The 13804-nt window shown below is 51.7% G+C and overlaps 1 protein-coding gene across 1 annotated transcript in view; it reads right to left on the reverse strand.

Annotated features, from left to right (window-relative positions):
- Positions 1-205: 205 nt before the first annotated feature.
- The window catches only part of RPRD2 (regulation of nuclear pre-mRNA domain containing 2), a 39991-nt gene continuing 26392 nt past the window's right edge, over positions 206-13804 (reverse strand). The window contains 8 exon segments of the mRNA XM_028710889.2: positions 206-2538; positions 2541-5165; positions 6225-6428; positions 7293-7607; positions 9278-9569; positions 10551-10726; positions 11816-11942; positions 13708-13760. Coding sequence (XP_028566722.2) covers positions 2432-2538; positions 2541-5165; positions 6225-6428; positions 7293-7607; positions 9278-9569; positions 10551-10726; positions 11816-11942; positions 13708-13760 — 3899 coding nt within the window. The 3' untranslated portion in view covers positions 206-2431.

Here is a 13804-nt window from a genome sequence, read left to right on the forward strand (position 1 = left end):
ATGGATTTCGGCCCCGTGGGTTTATATACAGCATAATGCAAGTAAGTTTCTTAGGGGGGAGGAGTAGACCCACAAAACCTCCCTAATGTCTAAAGATGAAACACTTTAATCTAGAGTGGCAGCAGAAGTCATGCAGTTAAGAGAGAGATTAGCTGTACAGATTAGCCACAGACTGTTGTTAGCTCCCTTGTGTCACAAGGGGTGGGGGGGGGGGAGATATGTTTTTTTTCCTGAATGACAGGTGCAATTGGAGCTTCACAATAGCGAGGTTAAGCTGGTTTATCAGATGGGCGCCCCCTCCCTGCAAGCACTTTTGGGAATTTCAGTTCTGGGGAGGGGTGTTCATGTTCCTGTGCTCACAAGCCAGTAGCAACCAGGGATCTCTGAGAGGGGTCCTGCCGGGTGCACAGTCAGCTTGCGAGAGGATTTAAACTCGACTTTCCTGCTTCCTGGGAAGAGATGAGCTCTTGAGTCACAGACCCTTAATATGGTTCGTGACAATCTCTTCTTGGGGTTGGGGATCAGAACAACAGGATCTGAATGAACTTGAGTTTACCCTTTTGAGGTCTGCCATTCGCTAAAATTAATTTTTCAGGGGAAAAAACCCTGGGAGTAGACATCACCCAGATTGGGTGGATCAAGGAGGACTGTAGGGAAAACTACTCCCCCCTTTTTTAGAGCCTTGGCATTTTAAAACTGTCAGGTTTTAATAAAACCAAACTCTTCATAACCCCTGGACCTTCAAGAGCTACCTGATATATAAAAACTGTTCATGCTATGCACTTTTTTAAAAAAAAGGAAAACTGTGCACATATGAGCTGTGGAATATTGTTTCAAATGCACAGAATAGCAGATTATTCCTAACATATATATTTTTTTAAATGCAACTTTCCTGTTGCCTTAAAGAAAACGTGGCTATTAAGTGAATCCCAGTTTTTACAGAAAAGTCGTCTACGCCCACAGCTGCGTTGAGAGAAAAATAAGGAGGTAAATGGGCAGGTAAGAGGCGGGAGGGGAGACAGTAGAGAAGAGAATCTGGGTGGAGTTCATCTGGGAACTTGAGAACAGCTCCGCTTTCGAGGAGGGATTTTGGGGGAGGGAAAGCGGGAAAAGGCTTGAGCAGATGGAAGCAGGAGTCGCCTGGCATCAGCTACAGCCATTCTCCGTGGAACCCAATTGGAGGGAGCTGAAATTCACTAGGCCAATGTGTCTGTTGAGGCTCAGATGCCCTGTACAAAATGCTACGCATTAACCAAGCCGTTTTCACTGACTGATGGCACCTCCTTGCCCATTCCTCTCCTTAAAGAGCGCAAAGCTCGCTATCTGAGCAAACTAAGTTCAGAAAAAGGAGAGCTTGGCAACTCTCAACAGAGTCCTGGCCAAATCCTGCCCGCTTATAATATGGGGGTGAGGGAGGGATTGAAGAGCAGCAGCCTTTGGCAATGCATAGCTGGCTTCAAGAGGAAGGTGACCAAGGGGAGAGCTTGGGCCATACCTGCTCCCCGCCGGCCCCTTCAAAATGACTCCAGCAGCCTCAGCCGGCTATAAGCACCAGGAGAGAATTTGCCCATTACCCACCCTGTGCATAACCTGTCTCCAGATAACAATCTCTTTCAAGCCCTCGAGACCCCAGGCAAAGTGGAGTCATGGGCTTCTCCCGTTCCCATCCCTTGGCCAATCTGAGAAATGTATGTGAACTTTAAAGAACCTAAAGGACTGCAAGGAAGCAAGAAAAAGGGGTTAACAGGTGCACAGAATTAGCAAATCCTTCCCTTTCCCCTACAGGGTTGACTCAAGCAAATGTGCCCATGAAGAATCAGCCCAGGTCATTGAAGGGTGCGGGGAGAGTGATTCTGACCCAAAAAAAAAAAAAAAAAAAAAAAAAAAGGAAAAGAGGCACAAGAAGAGTTAAAAGCGACAGCATGAAAGGCAAGCTTTGACTTCTTGGACCTTTTCTCTTCCTAAATTGTGTTAGGATCTTTTCTCCTAACTCTTGACTTCAATGCTAGGGGAGTCCCAATTTGCTATGCGTTGGCTCAATATATATATATATATATATATATATATATATATATATATATTAAAAATATAACCCTATGTTTCATGAACTGAAAAGTCTTTATTTCTACGTTCACTTTATGGTTAGGTTTTTAGTTATTCTGCAAAAAAGGAAAGCCAAAACCCAAAATCACTCTCTAAATTTAGGCCGTCAACTAAAAAGCCCCTCCAAACAAGCAAAGAGAATGAAAATTGGGGGGGGGGGGGAGGGGAGGGGAGAATGCAATAAATGCACTGAAGTACAGAACATACCTTAATTGACAACGAAAAAAGTTGTGGGGCCCTTTAAGGGGCAGACTGGTTTGCTGTTCTTGTTTTTAAAGAAAAGACTTTAAACATAAAACGAAAGTGAAGGTGTCACTTCCGCCGCTCTCTAGAAAAGTTCTGGAACACCTTCATTCAGTACCTGGGAGGGAAGAAGGGGCGTTTTGGTGCGAAGAAGGGGGGGCCCCTGGCGAAGGGGGGCCGAGGCCTTTTTAAGCTGTTAAAGGGGTCTCTGTTTAAGAACAATTCCCTGGGTCGGAAATCCGGCCTCTGGCTTCTCATCCCCAGCCCGCCTCGGTTTGTGGCGTCCCGGTGAGGGGGGACAGAGGAGCTGATGTTAAGGGCCGCGCTCAGAGAATCTCTTGGGAGGGTGCCCAGGCCCAGGTTCTCTCTCGCCCGGCCGCCGTGGTCGCGCTGCCCCTGGCCCAGCTGGTCCCGAGAAGCTCCCGACGGCATGCTAAAATGCTCCTTCATTGTCCCCTGGTGTGCGGCCAAGGGGCTCTGGCGCTCGGCCGCTAGTGGGGGAGCCGGGAACGGGAGTCCGAGGTCCCCGGGAGGGGGCGGCGGGCTGGAGAACGGGACGCTGCCGTGATCCCCGGGGAGAGGAGGGGGCGGCTGGGTGGGGAAGGGCACCCCGCTGCGTTCCAAGGAGGGAGGCGGGGGGACGCCGTGGGGCAGGCCGAGCGGGGAGGCGGCTTCCTTTGAGAAAGGGCCGGCGTGATCCACCGACGGCATCCGGGGCGGGGGGACTGAGTGGTCCCGGGAGAAAAGGCTGCCGAGATCCTTCGGAGGCAGGGACTGAGGCCCTGTGGGGGGAGGCGGCCCAATTTGGTCCATGGGGAAAGACGCCCCATGCTCAAGGGGAGGGGGCGGCACGTGGCGGTCGAAGGCGGCAGCGGCAAAGCCGCCGGGTCGGAAGTTGTTGACGTTCTCCTGGAACGGCGGCCCACGGTCTTTGTACTGGGTCGGGAAGCCGGACACGCCGCTGCCGCCGCCACCACCGCCGCCACCCAAGGCTGGCATCTCCGTCGTACCCGAAGGACCGTTATCGAAGGTACTACCTGCGCTGCTCAACTCAAACCACCCTGCTCTGGGGGTCTCTCGCCCGTGGCCTCGGCTCCCTTTCCCAAGGACTCTTATGGACTCTACTGTTTGAATCGGCTCGCCTGACATGCCTCTGTTGGAGGCATTGTGGTAGCCCAGCGTTTCGATGGGGGCTCCCTTCTCTTCGGTGCTGTCGGGCAAGTCTAGGCAGGATGACGACACCCTGGTCTCGATCCGGTAATGCTCCTCTTGCTGCTTCTGCTGCTCCCCCCCAGGAGCAACCCCCACCTGGCCAAGGCCGGACAGGCCCGTGCTGTCGCTGGGGCCCCCTTTCGCAACCTGGCCGAAATGCTTGCTCTCGTCCGAGGGCTTGCGGGAGGCGTTCTTCAGCATGTTCTTGAATTCAATGGTCGAAGTGGCGGAGATGGAAGACACGACGGGCTTGTCTGCGTTGCTCGTGGGGAGTCTGCTGGCCGGGGCCAGGAGCGCGTTCTGCGGGGAGAAAAGCGACCTTTGAGGGACCAAGTGAGGGGAATCCGGATACTGCTTCTGAGGCATGGGTTTGGACAAGCTGTTGTGGTTGGAATCCGGTGGGAAAAAGACATCGTTCTTGCTCGGCGTAGGCGAAGCATCCGAGCCGGAGTCGTTTCCCCGCAAACCGTAGCCCCCGTATATTCCAGGCGAAGGCAATGGGTCGCAGCTTTCGCTCTGGTCGTGGAGAGCTCTCATTGACTGGGGGAAAGCAGATTTCAGGCCAAACCCGGAGCCACGTTGACCGTAACTTGACAGAACAGACGGGTACTCGGAGGGGTCAGAAAGCTTGGTGGACTTCAGGATTGACTTTCCTGGCTGCTTCTCCAGGTTCACCAAAGCCGAAGGCGGTGGGCCGGAGTAATCAAAGTCACGGTAGTCTTCATCCTCCTGGAAGGAGGTGTCTGGGTAGAACTTCTCTTGCGGGGAGTCCATTAAAGAGGAAGGCAACTCTATCCCATCAGAAGACTGCTTGTACATGCCGGCTGGAGAATCTCGGCTCAAGCTGAAGGACCTGTACACCGAGTTGGACAATTCCTGGGGGTAGCTGTCATCCCGGCTCTGAAGGGGTGACCTTGTGCTACTCGGAGTAGAGGATCCGGGGCTGATGATCTTTGACAGCAGCGACATGGTGTCCACGTTGCTGGATGACGGCTTGTCCATCATCTCATCCTGAGTCGGAGTCCCGCTCCTCTCGTCCCGGACGGGAGTCCCATCAATGCTGTCCATAGAGGTGCTGGTGGGTCCGCGGTTGAAATCAGAGGAAGACGACTGGCTCTCGGGGGGCGCGGCGGCAGACCCCAGGCTGCTCAGAATGGGGATGTTGAGGTTCAAGCCGCTGAAACCTGGGTTCCCCTTCAGGAAGTTGTGTATCTTCATTTCCAGACTCGGGGAAGGGGGTTCCAACTCGTGCTTGGCCTCCGCCAGCTCGGAGGATTGGCTCGTGGGGTTCTCTGCCGGCCGAAGGGAAGGGCTGACGTTGTGGGAGCTGGAGAACCCCAAGGAATTGGTGGGAGGCTTGAAACTGGAACTGGGGAGCCCCACAGAAGGAACCTTGTTGACCGAGGTGGAAGAGACCTCAGCCGAGGAGGAAGAATTTGGAGAATAGCCAAAACTCTGGGGCATGAAGGGCTGAGCATTAGAGGAAATGTTCCTTCCTTTTACAGAAGAAGCCGTCGTGTTGGCCGGCGATGCCGACGTACTCTGGGATGCCATCTCGGTGGGCTGGGCTGTGTTCCCAGCCACACTCTGGAGGAACGAGGACAGACCTGGAGCGGAAGAGGAACATTTTGATCAAGAAGCAAGAGGGGCAAGAGAACCACCTCCATAAAGCAGCAGCCTTTCAGCGAACCTTTGCCAGTTCTTTTATAAATCCTTTTAGAATCTAAGCCAACCCAGGTTGTTATTTTATCTAACCGTTTTACTGGGCTGTTTTGTTGCTGGTCAAGGGGCTGGGAAGGCCCAATCTGCAACCGCAGAGTTGTGCCAATCTCAACGTGGCCTCCGAGAGCCCTAATTCCCCTCTACCTGAGTCAAACAGGCACGTGGCCACAAGTTATTTTATGTATCACTGTGATTTCGGGATACTGGGTTGTCTCAAATGTTAGTCCTACTTAAGAGTAAAAAGGTAAAGGGACCCCTGACCGTTAGGTCCAGTCGCGGACAACTCTGGGGTTGCAGCGCTCATCTCGCTTTACTGGCCGAGAGAGCCGGCATACAGCTTCCGGGTCATGCGGCCAGCATGAATAAGCCGCTTCTGGCGAACCAGAGCAGCGTACGGAAACGCCATTTACCTTCCCACTGGAGGGGTACCTATTTATCTACTTGCACTCTGACGTGCTTTCGAACTGCGAGGTTGGCAGGAGCAGGGACCGAGCAACGGGAGCTCACCCCGTCGCGGGGATTCGAACTGCCAACCTTCTGATCAGCAAGTCCTAGGCTCTGTGGTTTAACCCACAGCGCCACCCGCGTAGAACTGCTTAAATTACCCAACGCAACTGAATCTCAGTCCATTAAGTAGAACTTACTTGGATCCCAACTTTTGCAAAATGAATATAAGCTGAAGATGGCATCCAACATTAAGGCAGCTGATTCCAATGGGTTAACCAGGAGTATGAAATCACCCTAAATAAACATTCCCCCTGAAAACAATACTAAGGACATTCTGGCACATTTTAAGCTCGAAGCTGCTCTTCAAGGAGCAAGCTGCATCAGCCAGGGGGGATAACTAAGAAGGTCCATTCCAGTAAGGGAGTCCCCCATTGATGCTCGCGGGAGGCCCAGTCTGACCACTGGCCCCATCCCTCCCAGGCTGACTACCCACTTACCTTGCAGGCCTGGTGCAGACTGACTCTGGCTCTTGGAGAGCACCGAGAGGATACTTTCGGGGGTGATCTCGACTTTGGAGAAGATATTGGCCAAAGGGTTTGGAGGGGCAGTCAGGGGGCCCATCCCTGTGGTCTTCAGGCCGCTCATAAGTGTCGTTGGGCTGGTTGGGGTGCCAGGCGAAGGTCTCGAGGCAGGACTGACGCCTGGAGGGAAGAAAAGGTTGCACAACGTGGAATTATACAGAAGCCTCTGGGTCTGACACACCCCAGAGCCAGGATAAAGACCACGGCTCACCCCAAAACTCCAAGAAGCTCACGCACTGTATAAAAAAACCGCAAGAGGGAGAGAGGGTGCCAAAGGCTGGGAAGTCAGGTTGGGCTAGGCCAGGGGTCTGAAACCCGCAGCTCCGGAGCCGCATGTGGCTCTTTTACACCTTTGCTGTGGCTCCGGGGCGGATACTAGTGAGGGGAGGAGGCGCATTGTGCGCCCCGACACTCCCCACTGTGGCGGGCGCTGTACTGGCTGTGACGTTGCATGGGGGCAGTGCGTGCGTTAGTCACGCACCGTCCCGACGTCACCTTCCCGCCCGCTGTCAGATTGCGGCTCCGGAGATATATTTGTTTTAAATGTCGTAATGGTTTTGCAGCTCTTCAGAAACTGGTCCAAGTGGCTCTTTTTGTCTTAAAGGTTGCAGACCCCTGGGCTAGGACTTTGTGGAGGTGAAGAAAACTCGTAAGAAGCAGAGTTTGGAGGAGAATTCAGTTTCCCAAACATTTCCACTAAAAAACAACAACAAAAAACTTTTCTAGCTCTCATGGGCAGAAAGGTATGCTGGAAAAAGGGAGCAAGCAATGCAGACCTCACACCAAGAAGGGTGGCCAAGTGCAGTTTCCAGTGTTGGGGGCTTCAGTGCCGCTGCCCCTCCCACAACTAACAAGCACAGAGGTAGGTTGTGCAAGGAGAACATACGCCCAGTTTGCGTCATTTATTCAGCCTGCAAAGGACTCCACCCCTTGACACAAGACCCAGTCCAGTTGTCACAGAGCACCAGGACCCGCGACTCTCACCTGTGTTCTTCATCACCGAGGTGAGGCTGCTGAGAATGGAGCTGATCTTGGCCAAATCCACATTGGCGAGGTTCGGCAAGGTGAGGGCAGGGGACTGGGGAAGGGGTGCTGCTGGGGTGGCCGGCTTAGGGGTTGTAGGGGTGATGGGGCTTGGAGCCAGCGTTGCCGCAACCGGAGCAGGGAGCGCTGCTGCTGCGGCTTGCAGTGGTGGCACTGCTGCTGCAGCTGTCGTGGAAGGAGACGTGTTCGGGACGCTTTCAGCCATCTTCGCGGGGGGCATTGTGGAAACAGCCGGCTTCTCTTTCCGTTCGTCCACTGGTGCAAAAGACACAGAGAGGAGACAGTGAGGAGAAGGCATTGCTCAGTCCACTGCTTAGTTTCCTTAAGCAGGGACCCTCCAGGTGTTTTAGAATACAGTGGTGCCTCGCAAGACGAAATTAATTCGTTCTGCGAGTTTTTTCTTCTTGCGAGTTTTTCGTCTTGCGAAGCACGGTTTCCCATAGGAATGCATTGAAAATCAATCAATGCGTTCCTATGGAAACCGCCTTCAGACCAGGTCCGGGGACAGTCTGTCCCCCAACCTCTTCTTTAGGCTGGGGGGACAAGGGCTTTTCTTCCCACCGAAGGCTGTTCTGAAAGCTGGCGGTGGGAAGAAAAGCCCTTCTCCCCACCTCCCGCCCCGCAAGCTCCGGGGACAGGAGGGCTTCGCTGCCGCCCGCCAGCATTTTAAGATCGTCCAGGGTTCAGCGGAGAAGTCTCCGCTATCCCGGGAAGGCAGGTGGGGGGGAGCAAAGACTTTTGCCCCCCACCGGCCTTCAGAAGAGGTCCAGGACCTCTTCTGAAGGCCGGCGGTGGGCGAAAGTCTTTGCTCCCGACCGCCAGCATTTTAAAAGAGGTCCCCGGAGATTTCCCTATGGGCTTTCTTCTTGCGAAGCAAGCCCATAGGGAAATTCGTCTGGTGAAGCACCTCGAAAAACGGAAAACTCTTTCTTCTTGCGAGTTTTCCGTCTTGCGAGGCATTCGTCTTGCGAGGTACCACTGAACACTCCCCATGCTGACAGTGGATAATAGGATTGGCAGCCAAACATCCAAAGGGCACGAGGTTGAAGAAGGAAAATGCACAGAATTCATTCATATGGTCATTCATCGTGTTTGCATTCCTCTGTTTGTGTGCACGAAACAAAGTTCAGAACAAGTCTAACCATTTCAGTTCCTTATCCCGTCTGCCCCCCAATGTGGCAGTTTATGTGTTTCCTAAACCTTCTGCGTCCACTGCCAGCTTGGTTTCCTAAACTCATCCCCAGTGCTCCCTACTCTAACCTATGAAAAGCATTATATAGAATAGCTCTTTGCACGAGCCACAACGGAAAGAACACGATAAAATTCAAAACAGTAATTAAGTGCATATTGAATCACAAAATCTGATTCAATCTACAGTGGTACCTCGGGTTAAGAACTTAATTCGTTCTGGAGGTCCATTCTTAACCTGAAACTGTTCTTAACCTGAGGTACCACTTTAGCTAATGGGGCCTCCTGCTGCCGACACATGATTTCTGTTCTTATCCTGAAGCAAAGTTCTTAACCCGAGGTACTATTTCTGGGTTAGCGGTGTCTATAACCTGAAGTGTATGTAACCTGAAGCTTCTGCAACCCGAGGTACCACTGTATTTAGTTTAATTCATTCAACAAAACTGATGAGTTTGAACCAGCTCTTGCTGCCAACTTTTCAAACTCCGATAGTCATTTAAAACTCTGGTGCCCCGCCTTAAGTAACCCCAGTGTCCCCAAGGAGGCAGTACTGCGCATTTGGGAACCACCGCTTGGCTTGTCTCCCCAACAGAGTGAAGGTTTCCCCTCCCGTTTCTCCACAGATCCCTCACCTCTTCCCACCCCGCAGAATGGCAGAGTCCAGAAACATCTTTACATGTGGCCATTCCCTAAGTTCAAAGCCCCCCATCAAAAAAAACCCCTGATGGACAACCTACCAATGATCTTTGGGGCCTCCTCCTCCTCCTCCACATCGGAGAGCTCCATGTCCTCCACGTCACGATTGTCCGTTGCGGGCTCTGGAGTCGGAGACTTCTCCCTTTCTGCCCCTGGGGACGGGGAGTTGTCGTCCTCCCCCATCCCAGGGAAGGGAGACTCCGAGCCAGTCGGGGAAGGGGCGTCCATGCTCGGGGAGGGGACGGGCGATTCCTCAGGGTCGGGAAGCGTCGCCTTCAGCTGATCCAGTTTCTTCTTGAGGTTGTTCACTCTGTTAGCAAAGGTCTTGTAAGCCTGGCCAAAGCGGTGGAATGAGAGAGAAAAGCCGTGTTCATGTCTGACCTTTAACAAGCATGCACAAATATTTGTGCTTTCTGCTGTCCAGAAAGTAGGACCTGAACCAATGCATTCAGATTACAAAAAAAGAAGACTCTGACTAAACATTAGGGGGGAAAAACCTCCTGATTGTTTGACAGTGGAACAGACTTCCCCTCAGGAGGTGGTGGAGATTTTTAAGCAGAGGCTGGGTGGCCAACTGTCAGTGATTCTTTAGCTGTGGTTGCAGCGGGTTGGAGAATTGGAAGGGATTCCAAGAAGACCCTCGGGATCCCTTCCAACTCTATGATGTTTTGGTGCCACCACCAAAGAGACTCTGTCCCTTACACCTGGGTGCTGCCCCGCATGAACCAAGAGGACACTCTGGAGCACGCCCAATGCTCTCCTGTGGCTGCCCAGAGCTACACAGAAAAAGAAGAAGAAAAAGAGGAGTTTGGATTTGATATCCCGCCTTTCACTCCCTTTAAGGAGTCTCACATTCTCCTTTCCCTTCCTCCCCCACAACAAACACACTGTGAGGTGAGTGGGGCTGAGAGACTTCAAAGAAGTATGACTGGCCCAAGGTCACCCAGCAGCTGCATGTGGAGGAGCGGAGATGCGAACCCGGTTCCCCAGATTACGAGACTACCGCTCTTAACCACTACACCACACTGGCTCTCTTGTTCACCACCGATCTGTTCATTAAGAAATCCTCAGTAGAGTTCTGGAGGAAAACTGCCCTCCACTCCCAATAGCAGTTTGAAAGCCACAGGTTTCCAGTGAACATGAGACTGGGTTAACTACACTGACTCAGTTGATGCTTTAGCCTTTCTGAACTTGGTGCCTGCGGGACATTTCGGACGGCAACTCCACCAAGCCCCGCTGGCCAATGCCCAGGACTGATGGGTGTGCTCAGCTGGGAGGCTGCTTTATGGAGTGGAGAAGCCCCTTTGCACTCACATTTGCCACCACCTTGACCTCCTTGTATTGCGCTTCATAGAAGATCCCCGCGTTCTCCAGCACCTCGGTCAAGGATGGGCCGCTTTTCACCTGCTTGTCCAGGCTGTTGACAAACTCTTCCAGCTTGGCACTCGCCTCCTCAAACTCCTTGGAGAATTTCTTTCCCCCTGTTTTGTCTGAAAGGGAAAGGAGGGGTGGTTTTTTTTGGCTTAGCAGGGGGAGGAGAGAAAGCAAGAGAGACCAACCCTTCCTCCCCTGAAAGAAATCAACAGGCGATGGTCAGTGCTAGTCCTACTCAGACCCATATATTTAAAAATAATGGAAAAAAATTGCTGAAACTTTTCAACATACAATATAATAAAAAACAAACTAATCAAACTCATCTAAATAAAAGTAAAAAACAAAACAACAAAAAAGCAAAGAGAGAGAGAAATTAGAATACAAGACAAAGCCCTCTCCCAAAGGCAGATTTTAATTCTTGTCTCACACAGAAGATGGTGGACCCTCCCATCTCTCACCTGGGAGATCTTCAGAGCAGACCCAATTAAGTTAGTAGACCTAACTACTCTGGATCTCCTCTGAGCAGAACTTTGTGGAGACAAGCCATTGACCCTACAGATTTAAGGTGCTGCTTTTGACCTTTAAAGCCCTTCACGGCCTAGGACCCTCGTACCTACGGGACCGCCTGTCCTGGTATGCCCCATGGAGAGCCTCAAGGTCCATAAATAGCAACACCCTAGTGGTCCCAGGCCCTAAGGAAGTTAGATTGGCTTCAACCAGAGCCAGGGCCTTTTCAACTCTGGCTCCGGTCTGGTGGAACGCTCTGCCTCATGAGACCAGGGCCCTGCAGGATCGGATTTCTTTCCGCAGGGCCTGTAAGACAGAGTTGTTCCGCCTGGCCTTTGGCTTGCAGCCAATTTGATTCCCTCCCTCTCTTTCTTTTTTCCTTTCCTTCTCCTCCTGCGATGAGGCTACATTTTAATATTTTAATGTTTCAATATTTTAATGTATTTTAATTTTGTTTTTAAGTTGTAATCATTCAACTTGTTTTTATTATTGCTTGTAAGCCGCTCTGAGCCCAGCCTTGGCTGGGGAGGGCGGGGTATAAATATAAATTATTATTATTATTATTACTCCTTGGTGGTGGTCATGGGAGGATAGGCGTGTGTGTATTTGTATACAGGCAGGGATATGTAAGGGTTCGGGCAGTTCTTAAGGCAACGTGGCTTAAGGGAAATCCGATGCGGGGCGCCTGTGCACTGCACCTTTCAAGCACTTCAGGGTCTCGGTGCTGCAGACGTCGACTCGCATGGTGGAGAGCTGCTTTTCCTTCAGCTCTATCTGGTCCTCGGAACGCTTGTAGCAGAGCAGTTCATCAACCAGGGACTGCGGCTGGGTGGGGAGGGAGAAAATGAGAGAGATGTGGATTCCGCCAAGACACAAAAATGGAAGCAAACTGATTTATGAAGCTGAAAGTACTTTGCAGTGAGGCAGGCAAGGAGAGAAGAATGCAGTGCAAATGCTTCCAATTCTTGGGGTAGGGAGGGAGTCCCACTGGTGTACAGAAAGATGGGAAATGCAGGTGTGGGGCATGCAAGACATTTTTCCGGCGTGGCATTTTTCTAGGGTAGCTTCTCTGCCCCTCTCTCCACCAACACCCAATTTCCCTGACCTCCCTCTCATGTACAGTGCTGATCATTGACCTCTTGACTGCCATCTCGACCACCAGGGCACCACACTGTGTGGCAGTGGGCAAAAAGTGACCGTTAAATACACACCCAGCAACAAGAACACGCAGGCCCCGGATATGCCCAGGATTCAGCATATCTCTCTTCTCCTCCTCCTCCTCCTCTGGTTGACCAAGCTGCTAACAAGGCTCCAAGATCTAGACTTTGGCCCTGCAGCTTGCAGCAGAGTCTTGCCCTGCTATTCTGGCACATGCACCCCAAAACAAATTGACTTTGTAATAGGATTTCCAAATCTGTCCCTTCTAATCTTTTTTAAATACAGTGGTGCCTCGCAAGACGAAATTAATTCGTTCCGCGAGTTTTGTCGTCTTGCGATTTTTTTTGTCTTGCGAAGCACGGTGTCGGGAAAGTTTTGGAAAAGCTTCAAAAATCACCAAAGTCTTTAAAAACCTCAAAAAAGGCTACCACACCACGTGCTATGAGTTGCTCCTCGAAGTCAAGTCGCAACTGTATTAACAGTGTTAAGAAAAAGGAAACAAACTTGCAAGACGTTTCCGTCTTGGGAAGCAAGCCCATAGGGAAATTCGACTTGCAAAGCAGCTCAAAAAACCCTTTCGTCTAGCGAGTTTTTTGTCTTGCGAGGCATTCGTCTTGCGGGGCACCACTGTATGTGGATATGTCAAAATGCATCCAAGCACATGACTGGTTACGTGTGTGAGAGAGAGAGAATGAATGAATGAGCAAGACATGCTAGATTTTATGTTTTCAAATATAAGGGACTGGCCATATTTGTGCTGCTTCCAAAAAAGCACTTCTTCACGGGGCTCCTTCTAAAACTACGGACTACCCTCTCACCGAGGTAGTTACGCCCCTCAGCTTCAAAATAAGACTGGACAAATTCATGTAGGAGAGGGCAACTAGCCACAAGGGCTACGCTCTGCCTTCCCGTTCAGACCAGCTGCTGGCAGCAGCAAGAGAGGCTGGTGCTACTGTGCTTGGATTCCGCTTGTGGGCTTCCCTTGGTTGGCCACTGTGGGAACAGGATGCTGGACTAGATGAGCCACTGGCCTGATCCAGTAAGCTCTTCTTAACTTTCTTGTTTACCCCCGCATCCCTATGGGTAGCTCAAAAAACGCGCAGAGCTCCTTGGAGTGTCTAGCCTACCCACTCTGCTACCTCATTGACACTCCATCTCAAGGCAGATATGGGTGCAGAGTTCAAGGCAGGGGCCGGGAACCGGTGGGCCTGCAGTTGTCTCTGGATGCCAACTCCCACCAGCAACCTCCCTGGTCACAGGGGCCGTACCAGCTGCTGGGAGTTGGAGTCGGGCAACCTCTGGTCCCCAGGGCCTGCTTTATGACTTGAGCACCAAGGGCCACCAGTTTGTCATTCCTGCTGAAAAACTGACGGTTTTTCGGGTCTCGTGCCCACGCACAAAGCGAGTAAGATGAAGAGGTTACTGGACTTACCCGAAATTCTGCAACAATCTTGGACTTCAGTGCGGCTTTTGGATTTGTAGAGGCTGTGGGAACAAAGGAATAAGGTGTTTAAGGAAGATCGTGAAGG

The sequence above is a fragment of the Podarcis muralis genome, chromosome 16, assembly GCF_964188315.1.
Source record: "Podarcis muralis chromosome 16, rPodMur119.hap1.1, whole genome shotgun sequence".
Lineage (NCBI taxonomy): Eukaryota > Metazoa > Chordata > Lepidosauria > Squamata > Lacertidae > Podarcis > Podarcis muralis.